The 27,410-nt window shown below is 43.3% G+C and overlaps 2 protein-coding genes across 6 annotated transcripts; both read right to left on the bottom strand.

Annotated features, from left to right (window-relative positions):
• Positions 1-553: 553 nt before the first annotated feature.
• On the bottom strand, positions 554-10,096 carry LOC120315462 (uncharacterized protein C8orf76-like). Of its 2 annotated transcripts, XM_039359812.1 has the most exons (6): positions 9,861-10,096; positions 8,146-8,241; positions 7,683-7,826; positions 5,454-5,953; positions 3,688-3,820; positions 554-2,273 (listed from the first exon to the last, which is right to left on the bottom strand). In XM_039359812.1, exons 1-6 carry the CDS (start codon positions 9,972-9,974, stop codon positions 2,100-2,102), a joined length of 1,161 nt encoding a protein of 386 aa, XP_039215746.1. In that variant the 5' UTR covers positions 9,975-10,096; the 3' UTR covers positions 554-2,099. The 2 variants fall into 2 exon arrangements, with proteins under 2 accessions (XP_039215746.1, XP_039215747.1); XM_039359813.1 differs by lacking the exon at positions 8,146-8,241.
• Positions 10,097-14,926: 4,830 nt separating this feature from the next.
• Positions 14,927-27,341, bottom strand: ZHX1 (zinc fingers and homeoboxes 1). 4 transcript variants are annotated; one of them, XM_039359818.1, is made up of 4 exons: positions 27,067-27,341; positions 23,298-23,434; positions 20,607-20,759; positions 14,927-18,762 (listed from the first exon to the last, which is right to left on the bottom strand). In XM_039359818.1, the coding sequence occupies exon 4, from the start codon at positions 18,534-18,536 to the stop codon at positions 15,936-15,938; it is 2,601 nt and encodes an 866-aa protein (XP_039215752.1). In that variant the 5' UTR covers positions 18,537-18,762; positions 20,607-20,759; positions 23,298-23,434; positions 27,067-27,341; the 3' UTR covers positions 14,927-15,935. The 4 variants fall into 4 exon arrangements, with proteins under 4 accessions (XP_039215752.1, XP_039215754.1, XP_039215753.1 ...); XM_039359820.1 differs by having other exon boundaries at positions 20,703-20,759; XM_039359819.1 differs by lacking the exon at positions 27,067-27,341 and adding an exon at positions 26,889-27,040.
• Positions 27,342-27,410: the final 69 nt, after the last annotated feature.

Raw genomic sequence — 27,410 nt, 5'->3', positions numbered from 1 at the left:
GCTTAACGTATTTAAGTATCAAGCAGGAAAGTAAAATTTCTCCTCTGTAGAGAAATAAGTTGCGTCGGTGAGAAACAGCCCCGGAATGAATGGATGGGAGGTAGGTAAGATTTCCGCCTCTCCCGCCCTCCCAACAAACCGTTCCCACGTTCTCCACCCCCTCGGGAGAAAAATGCAATGAAAGGAATGCGGGTGGGTAAAGGGTTGCATATTGTGTCCAGGTCTAGACCACCGAGGGAGCGGTGAGCCAGGGCAACGAGGGACGGCAATTTGACTACTTCGGCTGGGTTTGAAAGGCAAGCAAGGATCGACCAGGCAACAAACAATAGGCAGCACAATGTTAGATGCCCGCTAGAGGGCAGCCGTTAGAGGACTCCAGCCCTCTGCTGCCCTCTAGTGGTCACCCCGCATATACCAGCCCTGTGAACGAAGACCAGAGTATCTGCCTTTTGTCATGATGATGATGTTTTTAAATTAAACGTGTATCTTGCCCAAGTTCCAGAAATTCTGCGTGACTCACAACCATCAAAGAAATAAATTGCAGTCAAATCAGTAAAAGACAAAAGATGGCATTTTTTAATGCTTTTCCTTCCCTTTTTATTATGGTTATAAATCTTAGTAGCTGGTATTGTTCTGTCCATTGATATTTGCATAATATGATTAGAAATTGTTAACATTTGGTTGTACAAATAGCTTAGAATATTGAGACTAAAAAGGGATGGAAAAATATTTTATTGGTATTAAAATTTGGAAGACAATATTACAAGTATATTATTTAGCTTTTCAAATCAAATTTGAGGATAAGATTGTTATATACTAGAGGCACCAATCTTAAGCTGATTTCTCAATAAAGTCTCCCTTAAATTACTTAGAAAGGGTTTGTTTGTGTTTTTGTGTGCCGGTGTGTGTATATACAAGTAGTCCTTGACTTATGATCAGTCACTTAGTGACTCTTCAAGATTGCAACTGACCCAAAAAGGGGACTTATGCCCTGAATCCAAAATTCTGACAGTAAGGCCCCCTTTGCGCTCAAGTGACCAAAATTCAAACATTCAGCAATTTGCAGCATCCTGCAGTTACATGACTGCATTTTATGACAGCATCTGAATTTTGATCATGTGACCATTAGGATTCTCCAACGGTCATTTAGTATGAAAAATGTTCATGTCACTCTTTTCAGTGTCAGTATAACTTCAAACTATCACTAAATGAATTGTTGAGGACTACTTATATGGATTAAACTTAAGTTACCCGCAGAGCTAACTGCTCAGGGGCACCCTGCCCCACCCTCTCAAGTCAACTGTTTTTACACTTTTATTCATTCAAAATATTAATGTATCATTTCCAAAGTAGTAATAATGTGCAAAAATTCTTGTTCTCTGTTGACTTAACGTTTTTTGAATGGTGAATTAAAAGTCTATTGAACAGAATCTATCTGTCTGTCTGTCTGTCTGTGTGTGTGTGTGTCTCTCTCTCTAATCTATCTATCCATCCATCCATCCATCCATCCATCCACAGGGTAACTGGGCAGCTTACAATCTTAAACAGATAAAAACTATGCAAAACCTAAAAGATATAAAATACTGTCAAGATCCAATTACCGAGCCTCAATTAAAAGATGGGGAGGAAGGATGGGCAAGGTCTATAGAGAAACAGTGATGGCACCACAGCTGGCAAAAACAGGCATAAGAAGGGCCAGATGTTAAAGTGCTTTTCAAATGAAATGGCTCATTCTTCCCAATGGTAAAAACACTCCAATATGCACAGAGATACAATGGAAGGGCTGAGTTCCTGTTCATATGTTCTCTTGGAAAGCTGAACCACTTGTCTGGAATGGTATAGGGTTTTTCCTGTTTGAGCAGGGGGCTGGACTAGAACGGGGTGTCCAGCTCAATAACCCTAACTCTAATCCTAACCCACGGGCCTTGTGTTTGACACTTCTGGACTAGAAGATCTCCAAGGTCCCTTCTGTTATTCTGTTAAAAGACAGGTGGCCCATTGTGGAGACCTTTAAGCTGCTTCCACACAAGGGCTTGCAACAGATGAGTTAAACAGAACTGAAATACTGAAGAAGCACTTCGGTGCAGCCATTTTGGGTGTTACGTCGGACAGTCCATGTGAGAAGAGCAATCTTTGAGTTTCTGGAACCATTTTCTTTCAAACTCCACGGTGGATGCAGTCCTGATGGATGGTAAGGCTGCTGAAGAGAGGCATTTAACCTCTTCCTGAGCGTCTCCTTTCAGCTTTTCCGGAACAAGATCTTCTCCCATAACCTACGAGAAAATGCGGGAAACACAAGTTTCAGTTTTACAGTAGCTTAAAAAGCATTCAGACTTAACTGCAAATACAGATGTTCCTCGACTTGAGCCCAACATTTCTGCTGCTAAGTGAGACAGTTGTTAAGTGAGATTCGCCCCATTTTATGACCTTTCTTGCCACAGCTGTGAAGTGAATCGCTGCAGTTGTTAAGTTAGCAAACACGGTTGTCAAGGGAATCTGCCTTTCCCATTGACTTTCCTTATCAGACGGTCACAAAAGTGATCTCATGATCCCATGGCACTACAACAGACATAAACACATGCCAGTTGCTAAGCGTCCTGATTTTGGTCACATGACCATGGGGATGATGCAACAGTCATAAGTGTGAAAAACAGTCGTAAGTCACTTTTATCAGGGCTGTTGTAATTTCAAATGTTCGCTAAACAAATGGTTGTAAGTCAAGTACTATAAATGCTTGTTTTTTCCCCCCCCCAATGCAGCTCGTCCTTCTGAGATGGGGTGAGTTTTCTCCTAAACAGGATGGTGAAATCCCATCCAGGAATGCAACTTTAGGGCAATGGCCTAGGTCAGGGGTAGGCAACCTTGGCTCTTTTATGACTCGTGGACTTCAACTCCCAGAATTCCTGAGCCAGCCATGCTGAGGGGAAAGGGAGAGGTTTCCAAGCTGAGCCATGCTGGCTCAGGAATTCTGGGAGTTGAAGTCCACGAGTCATAAAAGAGCCAAAGTTGCCTACCCCTGCCCTAGGTCAGTGTTTCCCAAACTTGACAATTTTAAGGCATGTGGACTTCAACTCCCAGAATTCCACAGCCAGCAACGCTGGCTGTGGAATTCTGGGAGTTGAAGTCCTCATGCCTTAAAATTGTCAAGTTTGGGAAACACTGCCCTAGGTGAAACACATCTTCTCAAAGTCAGAGACTCCTTTCACTTTTAGATTTGGTTGGCTCAGTAAGTAAAATTAGTTAAGAGTTTCCGGAGCTAGCCTTTGGGGTGGGACGGCTACTGTTTGGAGCAGAAAAAGTATTCATAGATGTGGTCACGAAAGTCAAGATGACATCTGCAAGGCGCATTAATGGGCAGAGTTTCAATGGTCACTAAACAAATGTTAAGCCGAGAACTATCTTAAGCAGACAAAAATGTTTTAATTAATCCTTTAACTGCAGAATTCCTATTGTATTGGAGTGACAGAGGAGATGACCCCTAAGATAGCTTGCAACTACCCACATCCTGACATTTTTGAACAGGCATTCCTTTACATGATTATCACCATCAGCTGTTATACTTCTGAAAGGCTAATGGGAAAAAAAATAGTAAAGCACCTAGCTGCAAATTATTGGATGTTATTTCTTAATTCACAATTCATACTTAACAGCGAATGTTTACACAACCCTTGCTGAATTGTGACTGACCTCAGTCATTAAGGACAAGCTATCTGCCTCCAATTCAAAAAATCTAATTTTGTCTTCAATGTCCTGTTGTGTTCTCAGGTTATTCTCTAAAGCGAAAGAAGACTGAGTCAACTGCATAAGCTGAAGCAAAAGCCTAGAAACAAAAGAGAAAAATGAACAGTTAAAGGCAGAGTTAAGTGAATCGCTGCAGTTGTTATGTTATAACATGGTTGTTAAGTGAACCTGGCCTCCCCATTGACTTTGCTTGTCAGAAAGTTGCAAAAGGGGATCACATGGCTCCGGGACACTGCAACTGTCGTAAGTATGAGTCAGTTGCCAAGCGTCTGTATTTTTATCACGCTACTGTGGAGAATGCTACAATGGTCGTAAATGTAAAAATGGTCATAAGTCACTTTTTTCAGTGCAGTTGAAACTTTCAACAGTCACTAAATGAACTGTTGTAAGTTGAGGACTACCTGTTTATGCCTGTTCCCAAGTGCCCAAAGTCTGATCACATGACCACAGGGACAGTTATATGTCACTTTTTCCACCACTGTTCCAACTATGAACGGTTGTTAAATGAATGGTTGTAAGTTGAGACCTACCTGTACGTTAAATGCAAATAAGGATTGGATGCGGCAGCAGTCAAAAAAAACTAATACAATTCTTGGTTGTATAAACAGACACATAAAATCAAAATCACATGAAGTATTACTACCACTTTATAAAGCCTTAGTCAGGCCACACCTGGAATACCACATCCAGTTTTGACCACATTACAAAAAAGATGTTGAGACTTTGGAAAAAAATGCAAAGAAGAGCAACTATGATGATTAAAGAGGCAAAAACAGATGAAGAACAGTTGCAGGATTTGGGAATGGCCAGTCTAGAGAAAAGAAGGATTGGGGGTGACATAATACCAATATTCCAGTATTTGAGGGGCTGCCACAAAGAAGAGGGGGTCAACTTATTTTTCAAAGCATCAAAATCACAGCCGCAAGGCTGTTAGTAGCACAATATTGGAAGAAGGAATCTTTGCCCACTTTGCAGGAATGGTTTCTTAAAGTGTCTTATTTGGCGGAAATGGCAAAGATTTCGGCTTTTTTAAAAGAACAATCGCAAGAGAAATTTCTTGCTGTTTGGGATAAATGGATAAAGTTTATACAATTTAAATTGGATATAAAAAAATACCATTTAGCTTTTTCATAACTTTTTTTATATATATATATATATATATATATATATATATATATATATATATATATATATATATATATCTTAGTGTTATATTCTTTCTTTTTTTATATATATAACTTTTTTAATTTTTCTTAACTAAGCCTATATTCTGCTCTGGGAAGCTCCGGGGGGGGGGGAGGGAGTGGGTATTCTGGGGGGGGGTAGGGGAAGGGTTGTTTTGTTTTGTTTTGTTTAGTTTCTTGCTTATGCTGTTGTTGTATTGTTATTTTTTTGTTTCTCTGTAAAAATTTATAAAAAATTTTCAATTAAAAAAAAAAAAGCCAGGACAAGAAGCAATGAATGGAAACTAATCAAGGAGAGAAGCAACTAGAACTAAGGAGAAATTTCCTAACAGTGAGGACAATTAACCAGTGGAACAGCTTCCCATCAGCAGTTGTGGTTTCTTCATCACTGGAGGCTTTTAAGAAGAGATTGGACAGTCACTTGTCTGAAATGGTATAAGGTCTCCTGCTTGAGCAAGGGGTTGGACTAGAAGACCTTGAAGATCCCTTCCAGCTCTATTCTGATTGATTGAAAAGAAAATACCGTACCTGGCTCTAACAAAGGAGGCACATGCATAAATACAAATATTGTTCAATCTTCGCTCCCCTAAGGAAGCTCTCTTCACTGTGGGTTGTGTCCCTGAATTTCCCAGCATACAAACAGGTCTCTGCACACTTTGGTATTCCACACAAGATCCAAAGCTGTCATTTGGGTGGACAGTACACAACAAAAGATCATCCTTCCTCTGGCTCTGTGTCTGATGACACACAAAGCTGACCTCTTCTGATGCTACCCGGAGGCAACTGCCTGCAATTAAGCCATCACTTTGTGACATACTGGCTTCTCTTGCTGACAAAGAAGGCGGAAATTGCAACAAACTCATGTAAGCTTCAGCAAGCAAATTCCAAGTCTGCGGATGAAATGGGTGCAACAAGATCAATTGTTGTAAGCATCCAATTATGCTCTCAATATCCTCCAGAAGGCGATAAATGGCATACTGCAGATTAAGTACGGCTGTTACATGGTCGGTATTTGTTGCCCCATTTCTCTAGAAACAAAGAAAAAGGAGTGAAGGGTGAATAAGAGTTAATGCTCTAACGTGGTGTTTCGTAACCTTGTTAACTAAGATGTTTGACTTCAACTCCCAGAATTCCCTAGCTGCTGGGGTATTCTGGGAGTTGAAGTCCAGACATCTGAAAGCTTGAAAAACACAGTGCCAACGTCTTCTTACACCTAAACTCTGGAAATGACAAAATATACTTTCCCCAATAAAACAAATCCACAATCTACTAAAATGGCAATCTAAAAATTTAATTCACAATACATTCTAGAAACCACCCAGCTGGTACATTTTATTGTACGGCATGCTATTCAGTGCATTTTTCTTTCTGTTTAGATGGTCTCCCAATACAGTGGCAATGGATTGACTGGCTGATTGATTTTGCAGAAGTTAAAATAGAAAAAAACAGCAGAAAGCTGACAGACAAGAATGCTGAATCCCCAACATTTATTTATTACCCTTCCTTTCTGCCAAGAGAGCAAAGTGGTATTCATAGCACCCTGTCCTCCCATTTTCCCTGGCAACCACAGCCCTGTGTGGTGGATTGGAGGTGAGAGTGACTGGCCAAAAGAGACCCAAGTGGTTTCCATGCCTAAGGCTGGACTAGAATTTTAGTCTTTCCAGTGCAATTTACCCATTATAGGTAGTCCTGGACTTACGACTGCAACTGAGTTCAAAATTTCTATTGCTAAGCAAGACAGTTGTTAAATAAGTTTTGCTCCATTTTACGACCTTTCTTGCCATAGTTGTTAAGTGGATCGCTGCAGTTGTTAAGTTAGTAACACGGTTGTTAAGTGAATCTGTCTTGCCCATTGGCTTTGTCTGTCAGGTCACAAAAGGTGATCACATGACCCCAGGACACTGCAACGGTCATAAATACATGTTGCCAAGCTTTCAAGTTTTGATCACATGGCTGTGGAGTTGCTGCAATGGTTGTAAGTGTGAAAAAGAGTCACAAGTCATTTTTTTCAGTGTTGTTGTAACTTTGAATGGTCACTACATGAACAGTTGTAAGCTGAGGACTACCTGTACATTGCACCAGCTTTCAAGAATAAAGCACATATCTGCAATGATACTGAAGGATGCTTCCTGAAATGGCTGCCCTAATAGCTCTAGCCAGGCACAAAAGGTCCATTCATCAGAAGGGAAATTGGTGAATTTGAAATACTCTGAGAGTTCAGAACAGACTGAATATCAAAAGTATTCCAAAATCTTTTGGAGGCCAGAATAACCTTTCTTTCAAACTTTGTGCTTGTGTTTCAAGCACAAAATGTTGCCATTTCAAAATGTTTTACCTCCCTCCCTCGACTTTCACCTTTACTTTATTTATTTTTTTCTGGACAGAGGGACATACTCCCATATAAAAACTGAGGTAATATCATTCTAACATTTTTTTTTATTTTCCAAGAATGTCTCCAGTGTACACGTGGGCCCAGAAGCATTCCTGAAAACAGAGATTAAGTAAGTGCTTAATGATAGCACTTACTTGACAGCATGCTAGTTTCTCTTATTTATTTAAATTTATTTGCTCCCCTTTTGCTTTTTTTGCAGATAGCCTTTTTTGCTGATAGCCTTTTTTAAGTTAAAAAGAAACTCAAAAAAGAATCGAATGGAAGATGACAGGCATGGAAAAAAATAGCCCCAGATATACTGACATGTATACGTTGAGGATCCAAGCTGATCTATAAAGAGAAAAGTCACTTGGAAAAATACCAACCAGGTTTTCCGCAATTCTCAAGGCTTCCTCATGTTTCCCCAGATGAGCTAAACAGCGGGCCTGGCTCTCTTTCAAATCTCTTCTCATGGCAGTATTACTGGAAGGCACAAGGGCAAGGCAACTGGAATATTCCTGAAGAGCCTTCTGAAATTAGATTTTATCAAATTTTAATGTAACTCCAAAAGTCTGAGTGGGTAGTGAATTGTGCCAAATTATTCAACATCATCACACATCATTGTATGTGATTAAAAGTAAACATGAGCATCACATGGATATTTTCTTGGTTTTTAAGTTCCCTCCAACTCAAAAAGGCTTTTTTTCCTAGAACTGGATTATTAATCTACTTCCCAAATAGTGTCTGGCCTTTCCAGAAGGTAGGTAGGTAGGTAGGTAGGTAGGTGTGTGTGTGTGTGTGTGTTTGTGTGTGTGTGTGTGAATCAATACAGCGCAAGCATGAAAATACCTGAAATTCTTGTTGCTTATAGGCCAGATCTCCTCTGAACTTTTTTATGTTGATCCTTTCAAGATCATCCTGGCAATCTACCTGTTCACAAAACCACTGTCAAGAGGAAGAGGGGGGAGACATTTTGTTGCATTACTACAGAGGAATACCAGTATCATACACTGTAAAGTTTAAACCAAATTTTACATAGTCTCTCTTAAACACTCAGGGATGCTTTATTATTAGTTCCTACAATTTCCTCCAGATCAATGACAAACCCCCCCCCCCCAAAGAATTTGGTTGGAACCTCCCTGAATTCAGGAAGTGACCATACAGGAACTTCCAACTTGGCCAGACAACCGAAGTGCCCTAACAGGTTTTCTCTTCCATCCCATTTCTTCCTTCCACCATAAAGAAAGGTAAAGGCTTTGAGTGGAATTTAACTTCTAGTGCAGTGGTTCTCAACCTGTGGGTCGGGACCCCATTTGGGGTCGAACGACCATTTCACGGGGGTCGCCAAATCATGCTGTCCGCCATTTTTTTCCCTTTTCCCTAGCTGTCCTACTCCCTCTTATTGGTGGCCACACCCACTTGGCCACACCCCTGGGGGTCACCACAACACGGGGAACTGTATTATGGGGTCACAGCATTAGAAAGGTTGAGAACCACTGTTCTAGTGACACCATTGACAGTCGGAGGTTATAGCCCAGAGAGGACACCACCAGGAGATCACAGATTTGACATCGAAAGCCAATTTGTGTGTTCTAGTCTTCCCTTAGGCACAAAAGCTGGTTGGGTGACTTTGGACAGTCACTTTCATCCCAGCCCATCTCAGAGGCCTGTTGTAGTGGGGAAAACAGGAGGCAGGACAGTTAGGTGTGTTCACTGCCTTCAGTTATTTTTACTTACACACATACACACAAAATATAAAAATGACAGAAAAAAAATATTATGATGTAGTATCCCATGCTTAACACCTGTTGATAAGAAAGCTAAAAAAATTCTGGCTAGAGGACATCGCGATACCTAGAGGCAGCAGAAGAGAAGAGAAAGAACTGGAGAAGGCAACAAAATGCAAGGACCTGCAGACAGAAGTAGAAGAACTGTGACAAAAGAAAGCAAAGATAGTGCCAATAGCAATAAGTGCCATGGATGCAATCCCAAAACAACTGGAGCACCACTTGAACACCATCAGCATTGAAAAAATCCCCACCAATCAATTGCAAAAGGCGGCCTTACTAGGAACAGCTTCCATCCTGCAAAGGACACTTTTAATATCATCAAACAGCATCTACCTATTCCAGGTCTAAGTATTTGGCTGACTGTGCAACCAACCATTTAATAGTAAGAGAAAAGGCACCCTGAAGAACACCACTGGAACTCTCGCTTTTATATGGCTGGGATTGAGAGCTTCTCCGGCTCTCCTGGTGGTCTCCTTTCCACACTGACCTCCAGCAACCTGCTTTGATTTCAGCCTGATCATCAATAACAGCCCCGAATCTCAGCCTGTTCAGGTCTGCAAGGATTGGGATGGTCATCTAAGCGGGGCAATGCCCCACCACTCCACATTAAATTAAATCCAGCCACATCTGCCCTTAATTCCTGCGGGCTAGCTGAAGAACAGCTTGCCCCAGAGCGTGTGCAGAGTGCAATGTCCTTCCTCCAACCCAGTCGCACACCCCAGCCCCAACACGTGGGTCTGGAGGCACGAATGTCCGTGAACCTGCCCTCTTTACCTCGGGCTCGCAGCACCGGGCGCTATAGTGGGAAGCAAGGGGGCTGCCGGCCCTGGACGCCCCGCCTCCCTCTTCGAAGACCGAGTCCTCGAACACAAACGGCAGCAGCGCCATCCTCCGCGCCGGTGAGCGACAATCCCGGAGGCTTCGCTGCTAGAGCGGCTTCCCGGGATCATAGACGACGCCGACGATCCCGGCTAGATGGTCTCAAGCCGAACGATGTTGTCCTAGACCAGGGGTAGGCAACCTCGGCTCTTTTATGACTCATGGACTTCAACTCCCAGAATTCCTGACTCAGCTATGCTGACTCAGGAATTCTGGGAGTTGAAGTCCATGAGTCATAAAAGAGCCGAGGTTGCCTACCCCTGTCCTAGACCTATGAGTACCACTCTGCTCGGTGGGGACTCATCCGCTGCTTCGAGTTTTCGAGTTCGCTTTAGAAGTCCTTTCTCGGCGAGGAAGAGACAGCGATTCATATGTAGATCAACGCTTTGGGAAGCGACGGTCTTCAGATGCGGCTGGGCTGCCTTTCCCATATGGCTGAGCCCGTAGCATTGAGGAGATCACAAACTCATGCAACCTGCTAACTTGTAGTTCACTTCTATGCATTTCAATTGACTCAGTTGAGCCGGTTTACACAGCAAACTGTGCTACAACTTAATTCAATGCTTTTGACCTGGGAAACTGAGGTGATGTGGGCTTCCAACTTCCCGAATCCCCCAGTCAGCATTTTTTTTAGCCAAGTTCACACAAGCTAACTAAAACTCCCATCCTATAGTTCCTGCTTTCTCTTAATCAGTACAGGTAGTCCTCAACTTACAACAATTCATTTAGTGACCTGTTCAAAGTTGCATCAGCGTTGAAAAAAGTGACTTATGGCCATTTTTCACACTTATGACTATTGCAAATCCCCATGGTAGTGTGATCAAAATTCTGGTGCTTGGGAAATGACTCACATTTATGACTGTTGTTGTCTCCTGTGGTCATGTGATCACCTTTTGTGACCTTTTGACAAGCGAAGTCAATGGGAAAACCAAATTCATTGAACCATGTTACTAATTATGCAGCAATTCACTCCAATTCATATTATGGAGCAAAAAAATCTTAACAAATGATTCAGTTGTGGGCGTAAATCGAGAACTACCTGTATTCATATGAAATCACTGCTGATTTGGAGCCCTAAAGCAGTGTTTCCCAATCTTGACAACTTTTAAGATAGGTGGACTTCAACTCCCAGAATTCCTCAGCCTATTCTGAGAGTTGAAGTATAATTAAAGTAATCCAGGGAAGATTATAAGATTGTAATTATAAGATTATAAAATTATAATTATAAGATTGTAATTATTTGTTGTAGTGAGGGTTGGAAGTGATTGTATTTCATAACTTTAATTTCTTTTTCTTTATTGCTTGGGGTTTTTTTCCCCCCTTGCTTTAGATTCATTTATTTCACGTAAAATGCTTAATAAGTATAAATTTTTAAAATGTATGCTTTTTCAAAGTTATAGATATAGAATGCTTTTGGCCTTCCAGTTCAGTTATTGTGGAACCAAAGTATTATTATTATACATAACAATGTGATTATTTATCATTCAATAGATCACTGGATGAATCAACCCACAGGCACAAATGACCACACTGAAATTATATCCTACATATTATGCAAAGAATAAATCTGTGAAAAAGGCTGGGAAAGGTGGAAGGAAAGATGACGACGACCAGCAGTAAGGAAGATGGTGTCCATCTCAGTGGCCACGAGTGCAGTTGGGAAACTTAGAAAAACTAAGTGAGGGACAGATCATCTATCTATGTGATCAATAAGTAAAAAATAACAGGACAGCACATAATCAGTATTATTTAGAGTGACTTGGTTGAGTTGGGTGGCTATAGAAATTGAATAAATAAAATTTTACCCCACCTTTATTTTTGCAAGAAATGAGTTGCCTGAAGCTTGGGAATAAAAATGAACCATTACTAAATAGATTACTCTAACCATTGTTTGCCTACTTAATGCTTAAGCCCATAAAGATTACTCTGCAAGGGAATATGACCCTTGATTGGAAAAAAAAATATCACCATGTGACTGCAAAAGATTTTACTTTTTTTGCAGTGGTCATAAAGCAAATGCAGCGGTGGTAAAGTGAACGCTACAGTCTTTAAGTGAATGCCATGGTCATTACGCAAACCCATGGTTTGCTATTGGGCATTTCTACCAGAAACTGAAAATAAATATTTGTTTCTGGTAAAAAAAAAAATGTTGTCAATCCTGGTTCTATGACTACAGGACGCTGCAAATAGCTATGAATGCGGGCCATTTGCCAAGCACCCAAAATGCACTCACATTGACTAGGGAGCAGCCATTGTAATTTCAAATCTGGGTCATAAGCCTTTCCAAGGTCTCTTGTAACTTCAAAAAATCACCAAGTGATAGTCATACGTTGAGGCCTACCTGTATTTTGAAATTGACCCTTCTAAAATTTGAAGAAACACAGCTCCGAACATTTACATTGAATCCCCTAAAATAAATCTTCCCAATTAGATTAAAAGACACTGGGGGGGGGAGCTTCACTCTAAAACAGACATGTCAAACTCATGACGTCATGTGACGTCGCGCGACGTATCGGAGCTTTTTCCCCATTGCTGGCAATGGGATGGGCGCAGTTTCCTCGTGATGCGCCCAGCCCACGGGCCGGCAGTTTGACACCCCTGCTCTAAAACAACTCTAAAAGGGAGTATGAGCAACTATATTGCATAAAAAAAATTAATTTCATTACTTCAGTAAAGGCCTGTTCAGTTAGGTAGTTGCAGAAATTAATTCACATGAACTAGTAAATGGAAAGGAAGGTGAATTAAGCAATGATGAATTGCATGAAATACAGGAAAGATTTAGCAATACGCTAAAGCCTGAATATCAGGAAATGTCATTACTGTATTTTACGTTTCCCCGCACTGGATCTCTGTCAAAAAAACTCCTATGAAGAATCTGCTAATGCTTTTTTACTTCTCGATGGGTCAATCTGTGCTGTAAATCTCAGGTTTCAAGACTGCACGGCTGACAGAACATCTCTGCTCAGTGTGTGCTCCTGGACCAATTCATGAAATCTCCACACTGCACAGCTTGGAGGCATGACACGTCAAAACTCTGAATTGCAACCTTTAGTTACAACTATGTCAATGAGAGGCAGTCCTCGACTTACAACAGTTCATTTAGTGACTGTTCAAAGTTACAACGGCACTGAAAAATGTGACTTATGATCATTTTTCACATTTATGTTAGTTGCAGCATCCCTATGGTCACGTGATCAAAAATTCATATGCTTGGCAACTAACTCATATTTATGATGGTTGCAGTGTCCCGGGTTCATTATGATCCCCTTTCAATCTTCTGACAAGGAAAGTCAATGGGGAAGCCATATTTTCTTAACAGCCTCGTTACTAACTTAACAACCGCAGTGATTCACTAAGCAACTTTGACAAGAAAGGTGGTAAAATGGAGGAAAACTCACTTAACAAATGTCTCTTAGCAACAGATATGGTGGGTTCAGTTGTGGTCATTAAGGTAGTTCTCAACTTATTACAATAGGGACCAGAATTTCTGTGGCTAAGCAAGGTGGTTAATGACTTTAAGTGAGGGGGTTTTTTGGGGCCACAATTATGGAGAGATCACTGCAGTTGTTAACAAAAACACATGGTCATTAAGCAAATCCAGCCCCCCCCCCAGGCATTGACTTTGCTTGTTGGAAGCAGCTGGGAAGGATGTAGATGGTGATCATGTGACTTAGGGTCTCTGCAACTATCATACATACATACTGGTTGACAAATTTTGATCACATGACCCTGGGGATGCCACGACAGTGCTGTAACTTTGAATGGTTGTTAAGCCAATGGTTGCAAATCAAGGACTTATGTGTATTACAATCTTTTGGCATTAACTGAAAGGACCCATTTCCCTTTGCTTTGCTGTTTTCAGTTTGACCATCCACAAATCTGCAAGTCCAGACTTAGTAAAGCCAGCTGAGTTGCTTATTGAGTCTTAAATTACATCCAGTTATGGCCACACCCCACATTGTAATTTAGGCAGCAACATTTGCTAGTTCTTGCTGTTGTAACCATGACAAAAGCAGCATTATTACACCTTTTCCTTTTATAAGTTGTGATGCACACAAAAAAGGAACAAGATGTGCATTACAGTACTTCTACTCTGCTTCTGTCTATCTGTCCCTACTTTCCTTCTCCCTCCTACAGGTCCCACTAAGCCCAGATATTTTAGGGCGAGACCTTGCACGAGATTGCAAAAATGGCAGAATCTTGTGAGTCTTTGCATCCGTATGTAAGATTCTACTCATTTGAGGGGGGGGGGAGAAAGCATTATGGAACCAAAGGCCAGCTAGGCAGGTGCCTTACTGTTAAGAGAGACTAACCTACCAAGATTAGCTGTCAACCTGCTAAACTTGTTTCAATCCCAATGTTGCGTTTAGCACCTTCCAATCTTCTTGTGGAAGGCGGAAATGTTAAGAAATCTCAGCTGGCAGGTACATTTGGACCAGGAAACAAAGATACTCATCTGGAAATGGCTTGGTAGGAACTTGTGATTCATGGGTTGTTTTCTGCTTGGGTAGTATCACTACCTCCATCAGGTGGACATTCATCTTCTCTTAGGAGGGACACCACAACCAAGTTCTACTGCCCAAAACAGTGTTTCTCAGCCTTGGCAACTTGAAGATATATGGATGTCAACTCCCAGAATTCCCCTGCCAGCCATGAATTGTGGGAATTGAAGTTTACACATTGAGACTTCAACATTCTGGGCTGAAGTCCAGACATTTTGAAACTGCCAAGGCTGAGAAACACTGGTCCAAAGAGTCTTGATACAAGGGGGTGGGAGAAGACAATTAAAGGCCCTCTGAAGACAAAAAATATGTCATGAGTCTCCCCTTTCCAGAAGGTCCCTTGAGTGACCTCTCAGCCATGAACTTTTCATTAAAGAAACTGTCCTGCAGAATTTTAGGAGAAGTGGGTTTTCCTCTTTGATAGAAGGGGAAAAAAAGAATTGCACAAACAAAGCTAAGTTTTTGGTATTGGCTGCATTAATTGATTCTAGTGTTTAAATATGATATACACGGATTAGTTTTAATATAAAAACATACTTCAGACCCCAATTCCCTGAACACAGCTAGAGAGACACATTCAGCAGGAGTTCTGTAAACCTAGTACACAGGCTATGTAACAAAGATAGTCCTTTTCTCTAATTTCCTTAAAAAAAAAACCTCAAAAACTTCTAGCGACTGCCACCCTTCCCTGGTTTCCCACTTTTGGTAGCCTTTCTCCCCAAATCATTTTATTTTTCTAGACGCAGAGAGCCAAAGGGTCACTGTGGCCAGCCACCTCCTCAGGGTAGGAATCCAAATCAGTGCATGTCCAACCAATGGCGGTTTAGTCTCAAGTCTCAACATGCCCATCACTTCTCTGGAGAAATGATGAACTGCTCTTATCTTTTATCTCCCTCAACCTTCTACCAGAATCTGTCTTCCTGTAACTGAAATCCATGATTTAATATCTTGCATGCTGGGAAGATAGCCAACAAATCTCGATTCTCTTCTGTGGGACATCTTTTCAGGTACCTGAAGTTTCTTACGAAGGCTTTCTTGTGTTTGAAGGGAAGAAAACCGACATGCAGTTTAGCAATAGGGACACCATGAGCACTTTTTTGTTTTTCATTTAGTGACAGTTCTTTCAACCCAGAGGGGTTGTCACTTTCTTAAAAATGAACCTCTTTCCTGACAGGATTTTTGGAAGCAAACATAAGGCAATTGAGCACATAGACCCTTCAAAGTGCCCCTATCAGCAGATATGGATAATGGCTAACTTTCTGGACACTTGGGAGATCCAAGTTCCAGATTTGGTTTTTCCATTTCTGCTCCACACAAGGAACAAGTTTGCATTGGATGCAAGAGTCAATTCCGCCTTCAACGCGGAGCAAACTCAAAGTAGACAGTTTGCTAGAAGTAGGTCACCAATCGTTTGGCGAGGCCAATCACGTGGCAAGGTTGGGTCCCGACAAGCCCAAGGATGTCCAAGTCAGTCCGATTTTGACAACCTACGCCTAACGTGCCGTGGGGGCTCCCAGTTGTCACTGTCATCTGTTTCTTCCTCCTCTTCCTCCTCCTCTTCCTCCTCCTGCTCATCTAGCATCTCTTCTTCGTCTTCTTCATCAAACAACTCAAGGCCAAGTTCGGCTCGCCTCTGCTTGTCTCCAAACCATTCCCTGACCTGTTCGTAGCCCATGTGTGATTTTGCAACCAGTTCGTCAAGATCCTGCTCATTAAGAAACTTGTGTTTCAGGTAATAATCCTTGAGGATTGCTTTTCCAGTTTTAAACTTGATGACCGGGGTTTGGTCCCAGAGTTTGATCCTTTTGTTGGATGTCAGCCTCCCACGTGACCGACCCCGACCCCTCCCCTTGGGCCTTCCCCTCCCCCTTCGCCTGGAATGGCCCTGACCATTCACACTGTTGGCATTGTTCCCTTGATAGTAGTAGTACCATTTCAAGCCACCGTTTTTCCAGGCGTAGCGGGTGTCCCCAAACCAACTCACGATCTCCGTTCGAGGAAGTGCCGTTTCTTTGGCCAACTTGTCATACTCCTCGGAGGAAGGCCACTGAGTTCGGATAAATGACATTTTGAGCATGTGCAATTGCTCCGGGGATTTTTTGGTCTGTTTCCCTGTCTTCTGGGCTCCAGAGCCTTCACCTCCAGAGGTTTCCGCTGCAGCAATTTCCTTCTGACTCTCGGCATGACCTGCATTCATTTCCTCACCTTCTTCCCCAGAACCACTCAATTTTTTCTGTTCTGCAAACCAAGCCTCTATCTCTTCCCTGGTCAGCTTTGTTTCTGAACATACCCTGCTTAGTTCATCCTCAGAAAGGACTGGGTGGTTGTGGAGACTGTCCTGGAGGACTTTAAGTTGCTCTGCGCTCTTGTCTTTGAACTTCTGAGAGCTCAAATCCGAGGCTGCAGAAGGCTGCTTCTGGTGTGGCTGGACCAGCGCGGGAGATTCACTCGTTTCGTCGCTGGAGTCGATAACGATAGTGCAGGAATCACTGTTTTGATGATTGTGATAATTGTGCTTTGAATTCCTCTGATTGTACCTGGTATCGCTGAACCATTTTTTAATCTCCCCTTTCGTCAATCCTGTGGTTTCCATCAGCCGGATTATCTCCGAATCAAGAGGAAAGTGACTTTTGAGATAGCTGATTTTTAATTCCATTAGCTGCTCCTTCGTCTTCTTCGCCCGGACGGCAACTATATCAATGTTGGTGGTAGCGGCAGCTGCCACCACCTCCGATTTCGTAAGCTGGGGCGCGGGAACAGCCGCTACTTGCTTAGTTTCGGAAACAGGCTGCGTAGCTTGGCCCTGGGCCTTCTGCAGTTGGGCTGGGTTTGGAATTCCTGCCATCGCCAACGCGATGGGGGTGGTCACGGGAAGTGTGCCGGTTCCTGTGACTTGCGTAAGGACGAGGCCTGGTTGGCCGACGATTTGGCAAGTCTGCAAAATGGAAGGTAGACTGTTGTTAGCCGCCGAAATATGTGCTGGAATCACAGTAATTGTCTGAGGAACGGTGTGCACTGTGCCGTTAAACTGCTTCCTTCTTGCCTCCTCTACTTCTTCTGGGGTCCAGCTCACCCCGTGTTTCAACCGTTGGGCAGAGAACCAGATTTTGATCTGTTCCTCGGTATATTTAGCTTGAGTAGCCAGGAGCGCGATTTCCGATACGGTTGGATATGGGAATTTATTGTAAGTGTTCTGCAAGAGAGGATTGTTATCCAAAGCGGTGTTATAGGCTGGGATGCTGTTAATAGGGATCAAGACTTTAGAAATTAAATTAGACGTCGGTGGAGACGCGAGGGTGGCGATCACCTGGGCAGGCTGAATCACTGTGGTGGGGGTCACAACATTGGTGGTCACTTCCCCAGCTAAGGAATTATCTGTGTTGGTGTCTGAACTTGTAGTGGCTCCTTTTTCTACTATTTCCTCACACTCCACATCGGTGTCGCCATCTTTTTCTTCCGTAGGATCATCCTCGGCTGCGTTGTGAAAAACCACAATTCGCTTTGTTTCGTTCTTATTCTTCATCCTTTTCATAATGGGGGTTTTGCTGATGGAGATGCCGGTCAAGTGGCTTTCTGAGCCCTCTGATTCTTCTCCCGTTTTCTCCTCTTGGACAAAACTCCCATCAAAAGTAAGATCGTTCACCGTTTGCTCGAAGATGGTTTGGTTGTTGCGCTTCACCATGTTCAGTTTAAAGTTCTCCTCTCCTGGATGGTATTTGGTATTATGTTCCGAAAGAGCATCATACCTTTTAGTAACAAATTTGCATTCGAGGCAGACATAAGAGGAGCTCAGGACGACGGTGGGGTGCTCAGAATCCACGTGGAAGGTAAACATATTTAAATCAGGAGTCTGGAAGGTACAATATTTGCATTCGTAGCCGCCTTCAACTTTTTTATTTGCCTGGCTGTCTGAATCCACACATTCTCGAGAGTCCTCGTCGCTTGACACGCTTCCCGCAGAGGTCATCACTGGTAACACCTCCTCCGCATCGGATACGGCTTCTAGATCCATATCCGGCTCTCTCGCTGGGACCATGCAAGGCACGGTGGATTTTCGTTTGCTGGCCATTTCCCTCCGATGAAAAGGCAACAAGTCACACCAGTTCAAGTTTCAACCCTTCAAGCTTTCCAGAGGCTTATCTGGTCGTGGGCTTTGGGCACTACAGCCCTGCAGGATGGCTTCTCCCAATTTCGGCCCTCAGCAGCATCGCCATAGTGCAATTCAGTAAGACACCAACTTGTAGTCCAAAGGAAAAGGCAAGGAGCAGCAACTTCTTAAGAACTATCCATGCACCCTGGATTTAAAAAAAGAAAAGGGAAGGGGGAAAAAATGAGATTTTTTTTTAAAACGTTGTTTTCATTGTATGAGGCCATATGCATTTGAATTAATCTCATACAAGCTCCAAAAACCAAGAAAGACATGTTGAGCTTCTTCTAAGTAGTTTCCTTTACAGGTAGTCCTCGACTTACAACAGTTCGTTTAGTGACCGTTCAAAGTTACAACAGCACTGAAAAAAGCAACTTATGACCATTTTTCACTCTCACGACTTTTGCAGCATCCCCGTGGTCCTGTGATCGACATTCAGATGTTTGACAACTGACTCGCACGTATAACGATTTGCAGTGTCCCAGAGTCATGTGATCCCCTTTTGCAACCTTCTGACATGGGAAAACCAGGTGCGTTTAACAATTGTGTTACTAATTTAACAACGGCAATGATTCACCTAGTAAATGCGCCAAGAAAAGTTGTAAAATGGGGCAAAACTCACATAACATAAATTTTGGGCTCAATCGTGGTCGTGAGTCGAGGATTATCTGTATTGTTCCTCACGTATAGACAGAAATCTTCCCAACCTAAAGCAGGTGTTGCAGCATAAAGCACTTACTCTGGGAATACAAAGAACTTAACACTGCGCATCTTTAAGGAAGCCTGAATCTTAACTAGCCTAACTAATGTGATTCTAAGACTGAGTTCAGAAACCTTGCTTTTATTAAGAGTCTACTCAAGATTGAGATTCTGTCATTGGCTTCTGGCACGCGTGCATATATGCAAACAACTCAAAAGTCCTGTACTCAATCCTTCTATCTCTATTTTTCAAGAGATCAGGTTAAAAGTAGTCCTCAACTTACATCCTCAATTGGGAACGGAACTTTGGTCAGTAAGTGATGCAGCCATTGAGTCATGCCATATTTTACCTTTTTTCCCATGGCTGCAACCATGTGATTGTTATTTGCAATCTTCACAACCAGCTTCAGACAAGCAAATTCAATGGGGAAGCTAGCAAGAAGTCGCAAGTCACAGTCGAGTGACATTGTGCTTAATGCCCATGAGTGATTCATTTAAAGGCCACTGTCAGAACGGCTGTCATATGTTGATACGGTCATGTGATGTTTTGCTTTATGGTGGCATCGAGTTGCCGGTCCCAATTACAGTAATTAACTACTTGTATTAAAACCGGTACTGGAGCGGAAACCTTTGAACTAGTCCGCTGTTAATCCTTTTCCTGGATGCTCTTCAGGTAGTCCTCAACTTACGACCACAATTGAGCCCCACATTTTTCTTGCTAAGTGAGACATTTGTTAAGTGAGTTTTGCCTTATTTTACAACTTTTCTTGCCACAGTTGCTAAGCGAATTAAATTAGTAACACGGTTGTGAAAATGAATCTGGCCTCCCCATTGATTTTTCTTGTCAGAATGTCGCAAAAGGGGATCACATGACCCCAGGACACTGCAACCGTCATAAATATGAGTCAGTTGCCAAGCACCTGAATTTTGATCACGTGACCGTGGGGATGCCGCAACGGTCCTAAGTGTGAAAATAAGTCAACTTTTTTTCAGTGCCATTGTTAACTTCGAACAGTTATCAAATAAACTGCTGTAAGTTGACAACTCTCTTCACTTGTTATTTTGCATTTCTTCTGAGGTAAAAAGGAATACATGAAAGAGGAAGCTATGAAATCAGGAGATTTAAAGCAATCCTAAGGAAGGAAATCAGGCAGTGGAATCAGATGAAGAGTATTTACGTGTAAAACATGTTTCTATTTACTTAACAGAAATCTTACTGATCATAATGGAGCCATTTTTCTAAGTCAATTAACAAGGTTTGCGGCTATTAGGCTGAATTCTGCACACATTTACCTGAATTCTACAGCGCTTGCCCCTGAAGAAGTGGCTGAAATCAATGAAAACATATACAGTAGTCCTTGTTTACCAACACCTTATTTAGCCACTTACAATAGTGACGACAAAAGTAATTTTGTGACCAATCCTCATATTATGATCTTTGCAGTTCTGTAAAGAAAAAGAAAGGTGAAGTAAGATGGTAAGCACAATTGTGATTTCACTTAGCCACTGCTTCACTTAACAACAAAGTTGCCAGTTCCTTTTGTGATCATTAAACGAGGATATACCTGTATCACTTTGTATTTATTGATTTTTAAAGGGCCATAAGACTCTTTTGCTTTTTCTGAAGCATAGACCTAACGCTAGCACTGCTGATGTTACATAGCTGGGTAATGAAACGTCTGCAAGAAAACAACCAAGCTCAGAGAGCAGCAAGGACCCCTCACACCTAAACCTATTTTCCCTCCAGGCACTCATTTCTGAACGATAGATGGATAGATTCCCTATAGTTCTTCTAAGCCAGACACGTCAAACACAAGGTCCGGGGGCCGGAGGCGGCCCGCGAAGTGGTTTCATGTGGCCCGCGAAGCCATCCTGGAAACAGTGAGGGAACAGCCCCCACTGCCTTGGCCCTGGCCCAGGCCAGCCGGGAGCCAATGTACAATTTTGTGGTGGCCATCTATGTTGAAACGCATTCAGTCTTAGCTTCACAAGGCCGTCTACAAACAGCGAGGAACCAGCCCCTGCTGCGTTGGCCCCGCCCCCTGGGTGCATGCTGGGGAGGTGTCACCTTTTGTGCGGAATGAAGAAATGGACCATGCCTTGGCGCTTGCCCCGGTCCCACCCCCTTCTGCCAGAGACCCTCAGATCTGCCCCACTCCTGCCCAGGCCCCCACAGGCACCCTTGACGCGAACGATATAGAGCTGGCCATGCCCACCCAGTAGGCCACACCCACTCCATCCACACTCACCCAGTAGGCCGCACCCCCCTGGCCACACCCACCCGGCCCCCCAAGGGCAACCGCAATGCTGATGCGGACCTCAATGAAATTGAGTTTGACACCCCTGTTCTAAGCTGACGATGCAGAAAAGGGAGACCTTTAGCTGAAGAAAATGAGAGACTGTCTTTTAAAAGTCTTTCTAGTATCAATGAGAGAAATTGTTCGTAAATCCCTTTCCTTTCCCAGGATCTCCACAAGTTCAGTTTCCAAATGAGTTTAAAATAGGTTTTAGCTCTACAGTACTCTCATACAAATGTGGTTATGAAAAATACTGAGTTGCCCAATCACATACTAACCATAAAAACGTTAATAATATGTATAACACAGGTAGCTCTCGGCTTATGACCACAATTGAGCCCAAAATTTCTGTTGCTAACCAAGACATTTGTTAAGTGAGCTTTGCCCCCTTTTACAACTTTTCTTGCCACGTTTTTAAAGGGAATCATCGCAGTTGCTAAGTTAGTGACATGGCTGTTATCTGGCTTCCCCACTGACTTTGCTTGTCAGAAAATCGCAAAAGGTGATCACATGACCCCAGGACACTGCAACCGTCATAAATATGAGTCATTTGCCAAGCATCTGAATTCTGGTCATGGGACCGTGGGGAAAGGCTGCAATGGTCATAAGCCACTTTTTTCAGTGCTGTTGTAACTTGGAACCGTCACTAATTGAACTGTTGTAAGTTGAGGACTGTCTGTAAATTACTTAGTGCATCTCAGGCAGCAGACGGCCTTAGGTATTGTTTTCCTGCCCTACTGGGCTACTGCCGCTGAGGTAATAAAAGAGTTCTGTGAGGCGATGTTACCGCAGGCGCACTCCTTAAAAAGTGTGAATGTCACGCTTCGGCCCTATGCATGAAAAACAGCTTCTGGGTTGATGTTTTTATGCTGATGCACATAAACATGCATGTGACCAATGTCACCTATGTTCAATATTGGGGCAGAGAGTAGGATCCATCATAACCTTGAGTCAATACTACCTACACACTCAGGAAAATTATGCTAGGTGATTTTTAAAAAATATAATAAGCAGCCTTCTCACTGTTGGCCAATAGTGACTTCTATTCAGTTGTTTTTTGCAGAAACAAATGAAGAGCAAGAAGAGATGAGGAAAGAAAGGCTGTAGAACAGGGGTCTTCAAACTTGGCCCTTTTATGACTTGTGGACTTGGCTGGCACGCTGGCTGAGGAATTCTGGGAGTTGAAGTCCACAAGTCATAAAAGGGCCAAGTTTGAAGACCCCTGCTGTAGGATGAAAACAATTTTTGCCGATTTTATCCAACACAGCACACAACCTACCACTGTAATTAAGCCTGGTTATAAGTTGAGGCTTTGGGTGACCAGACCCAATTTTTCAGCATTTTGGTCATTAAACAAGCACCGTGGTCATTAAGCAAATACCATGGTCATTAGGCAAATCAATTTTCCTCAATGGGAAATTTTGCCAGAAACTGGAAGTACTGTAAAGACCGGAAGCTGGCGAAAAACACCACAAATCATGGTTGCAGGATGCTGCAAACATATGTAAATTGAGCTCAATTTGTCAAGCGCCAAAATGCAGTCATGTGACCACAGAAGTGTGTGTGGGCTGTTGTAATTTTGACAACAGTCCTAAGTAAAATTTGTTGTAACTTCAAATGGTTGTTAAGTGACCCGTTGTAAATTCAGGACTACCTTAAACCCTCCCCTCAAATTAAACAAGAGTACCTATCATGAGTTCAGATATTCTGCCAGAGCTCTAGAACTTTCTATGTGCATATGCTTCATTTAAGTCTCCTCCAAGGCTCCATCAGTCCTCGGGACGAAAGCATGAGCATCATGTATCACAGTGACAATTGCTTGGTCTGAAAAACAAAATGGCACACACTTTGTTGATAAATAGCACAACAAGGTTACAATACGTCCAGGAAACACAACTTCCCCCTAATTTATGGGAAAGCTTTCTAGCAGCTAAAGACAGAGTGACTGAACCAATTTTTATTCATTTATTTCATATGACGTAACAGAATTAATGCATAATGCATACAATTCACAAAAACAGCGTGTATAAAATGCGTATCAGCATACAGTTAGTCCTCGACTTACAACAGTTCATTTAGTGACCGTTCAAGGTTACAACAAAAAAAGTGACTTATGACCATTTGCCAGACTTTCAACTGCTGTAGCAGCCCCTTGGTCACGTGATTCAAGTTTAAATGCTTGGCAACTGAGTCGTATTCATGATGTTTGTCATGTCCCAGAGTCTATGATCACCATTTCTAATGTTCTGACAAGCAAAGACAATGGGAAAACTAGATTTGTTTAACAACAGTGATTCACTTAACAACTGTGGCAAAAAGGTCGTAAAATGGGGCAAAATTTCTCACATAGGAAAGTTGGAGCTCACTTGTGGCCATAAGTCAACGTCTACCTGTACACTACACCAGAACAGTGAATTATTTTAAAAACGCACAATACAAATGATGAATTAAAATTATGAATAAAATTAGATTATGTACAAGCAATTAGTAAGTGGTTAAGCCTATGCCCGGGTATGTAGATTGTTTAGCCATTGGACAGCAGTGCCCTCAAGATTATGTAGTCCTTGTAGGGATCTAGGGAACCTTCTGAGGGGGCATCCCATCGCAATATGATGTAGTTTGTGGGACATTCTCACAGTCACAGTGCCATAGAGACTAGCTTCCTTGTGGTGCATCCTTGGCAATGTGTCACAACTAAATAGTCTACAGCAAGGGTGGGGAACCATGACCCTTTTATGACTTGTGGACTTCAGCTCCCAGAATTCCTGAGCCAGCCATCAGCTCCTGAGCCACCAGGGGTGGGGAACCATGGCTCTTTTATGACTTGTGGACTTCAATTTGTGGTTGGCTCAGGAATTCTGGGAGTTGAAGTCCACAAGTCATAAAAGGGCCATGGTTCCCCCCTCCTGGTCTATACATATTGGCTGCTGGACCTCACAAGGATCTTTCAGCAAGAAGCAGCATGAATACTGACTGGACAGAGAGCTAAATGTGGACAGGCTTTACCCCACTCCATCCTCTTGTGCTTCTCTCCAGCAGCCTAAAACTTAAAATTTCCAGCCTAGCTATACTTTAATTCTACAGTCTCATGGTTGCCATGGGAATCGTGGCTTACTTCCCTTCTGGTGAAGTTGCTTTTGATGGTCCAGATAATCAGCAGCATACCACCCTTGTTCACCCCCCACCCCAACTTGGGTGGATGAGCACCTCAAGAAAACACTGACTTCTATCAGGATTATTATTCTAAACATCAGTGTGGCCCAAGTAGCCTTGAAAATATGAATGAATGTAGAATTATAAGGCTGGAAAGGACCTTGGAAGTCTTCTAGTCCAGTGGTGGTGAATCTATGGCACGCGTGCCAGAGGTGGCACTCAGAGCCCTCTCTGTGGGCACACACGCCGTTGCCCAGGCAGAATTCGCCAGAGTAGCAAACACGTGGCATTTGTAAGCGACAGGGCAGGAAGTGAGCAAGCAAGCGGTGTTGGCCCTCCCGGGGATGCCCCAGAGATGGCAAAGGACTGGCCCCAGCCACGCTCACCTAGTCTGCCATGACCACTGCAGCCACAACAACCCAGTGGGCCACACACACACCTACCCCGAGGGCACCACAATGCTGATGCAGCCCTGGCACTTTGCGATAAATAAGTGGGTTTTGGGTTGCAGTTTGGGCACTCGGTCTCTAAAAGGTTTGCCATCACTGTTCTAGTCCAATCCCCTGCCCAAGGCAGGAGTCCTGATTCCATACTAATGGCTATTCCCGTGTGACTTTAAAAAAAAATGCAAAGATCCTTTTTACCAAATGAGTGACAGGGATCATGGAGACAGGTAGATGCCCAAAGGGAAGGGGTCCTATCTGGAATCCAAAGATTACAGAGCTGGCAGTGGGAAACAGGCAGCGGCCACCAGCTCTCTGGCAAGGGGTGATGGGGCAAATTGCTGTTGAAGCATTTTTGAGAAGGGGTTGGAACAGCTTCCCCCATCATTGTGTGCTGCAGCTGAAGGAATATTTTGCCTGTGCGTAAAGGGCTTGACGTAAACCCACCACGAAGTCCTGATTGAGCACCATTAAGCTTGGAGAAATTCTTCTGCCTACAGGAATAATAATAAATACAATAAATTGAATACAGGTAGTCCTCGACTTACAACAGTTCATTTAATGACCGTTCAAAGTTACAATGGCACTGTAGACTTAGGACCATTTTTCAAATCTACAACCATTGCAGCATCCCTATGGTCACGTGATCCAAATTCAGATGCTTAGCAGCCGATTCACATTTATGATATTTGCAGTGTCCTGGGTTCATGTGACCACTTTTTGCCACCTTCTGACAAGCAAAGTCAATGTGGAAACCAGATTCACTTAACAACCGGATTACTGTTATCCCTTGCAGTGATTCATTTAACAACTATAGCAGGAAAGGCCATAAAACAGGGCAAAACTCAGTTAACAAATGTCTCACTTAACAACAGAAATTTTGGACTCCACCGTCATTGGTAAGTTGAGGACTCTCTGTACTGTGAAAGAAAAGAGTGGAGGAACCATTCACAGAAACTATTCAATTTATTTCAGCTTGTTCACTTTCCCTTTCAACCTGTGTGTGTGTGTGTGTGTGTGTTAAACTCACCCACTTGAAACCTACCTAGTGTTCTCTCTCCTTGATGGCCCATGTATTTTGCAGAGGGCACCCTAACCTGCAGCCGCTCCATTGGTCTCACCAGTGGAAACACACACAGTTGGCGTTGGCCAACCCAACCCGTTGTGCAAGTATCCGCACACAGCGCAGCAATCTTTTTTTCTCTTTTCTTTTTTCTAAAGCCCAAAGTGGTGTGAATGTTTCTATTCTCGCTTCCTTCCAGAATAGGCCTGGATCTGGCCCGCCACCTCCGTCCTTCCAGTTTGCTTACAACCTCTGAATCATCACAAAAACCAGAACACAACAAGGCTCCGACACCCACCGCAAACAATAGAGGCGGAGGGGCTTATGGGGGGGGGGGCTTCCAAACCTCCTTCTTGCACAAGGAGGCCAACTCTTCTTCCCTCTTGGAAGTACTTCCGAGGACCCCCATCCCTTCGGGTTCTGCGTTCTGCCATGAAATCCCCTAAATTTGGGGGGAGGGGGTGTCCTCTTTCCCTGATCTGGTTCCCAGCCAGCCTAGCCCAAGGAGGGGATCCCGGGCAGAAAATCGGGGGTGCCGCCCTTGGCTCCTCTCCCCCCCCCCGCTCCCCACAACGACTCCGGCTCTACGGATCTTCTCCGGAGAGGCGAACCTTCTCACCGGGACTCTCGGCTTCGAGATCTCCGATTGTTTGTATGGAAGGAAAGGCGGGCAGGGCTTTTTTCCCTTGCCTTGCCGTTCTTCAGCCCGCCGGCTAACCGTCGCCCCGGGGCAGAACTCCGACAAACTGGACTGGGCTTGTGCTCAGCCCGAAAGAAGCCGTTGCAAAAAGCCCTACCTCGCAATGTTTGTAGGCTGCTGTTGAGTCCTCGGATTGTGCCTGTTCAGGGAAAGTCCGCCATCTTGCATTAAAAAAAAAACGATCTACTGCACTTTTTGGGGGGAGGGGGTAGTGATGCTTTGTGAACTTTGAACTGGATTCCAGCTTTTTTTTTTTTTTAAAATCCTTTTTAGGGGGAGGGGGGTAAACAAAAAAAAAACACCACCTTTCCCGATTCACTTTTTCCATCCAGGTTGCAAAATCCTCGTTGAAAGTAACGCGCGTCCGGAGCTATAAAATGCATATGTTTTATTAAACGGGGAGGGAGGAGGGGGGGAGGGAGGGAGCAAGCGGCGCGAGCG

The sequence above is a fragment of the Crotalus tigris genome, unplaced genomic scaffold, assembly GCF_016545835.1.
Source record: "Crotalus tigris isolate CLP2741 ecotype Arizona unplaced genomic scaffold, ASM1654583v1 scf7180000019137.2069052, whole genome shotgun sequence".
Classification (NCBI taxonomy): Eukaryota; Metazoa; Chordata; class Lepidosauria; order Squamata; family Viperidae; genus Crotalus; species Crotalus tigris.
The sequence above is the reverse complement of the archived record's forward strand: the minus strand, read 5'-3'. Positions and strand labels throughout refer to the sequence as shown.

What these genes read in the sequence shown, in the direction of transcription:
- LOC120315462 (XM_039359812.1), bottom strand. Translation starts at nt 9,974, where the DNA reads ATGGCGCTGCTGCCGTTTGTGTTCGAGGACTCGGTCTTCGAAGAGGGA. An exon ending in TGAGAATTGCGGAAAACCTG is followed by an intron (nt 5,954 to 7,682) that starts GTTGGTATTTTT and finishes CTTTGTTTCTAG; the next exon opens with AGAAATGGGGCAACAAATAC. An exon ending in GCTTGTCCTTAATGACTGAG is followed by an intron (nt 2,274 to 3,687) that starts GTCAGTCACAAT and finishes ATTTTCTCGTAG; the next exon opens with GTTATGGGAGAAGATCTTGT.
- ZHX1 (XM_039359818.1), bottom strand. Translation starts at nt 18,536, where the DNA reads ATGGCCAGCAAACGAAAATCCACCGTGCCTTGCATGGTCCCAGCGAGA.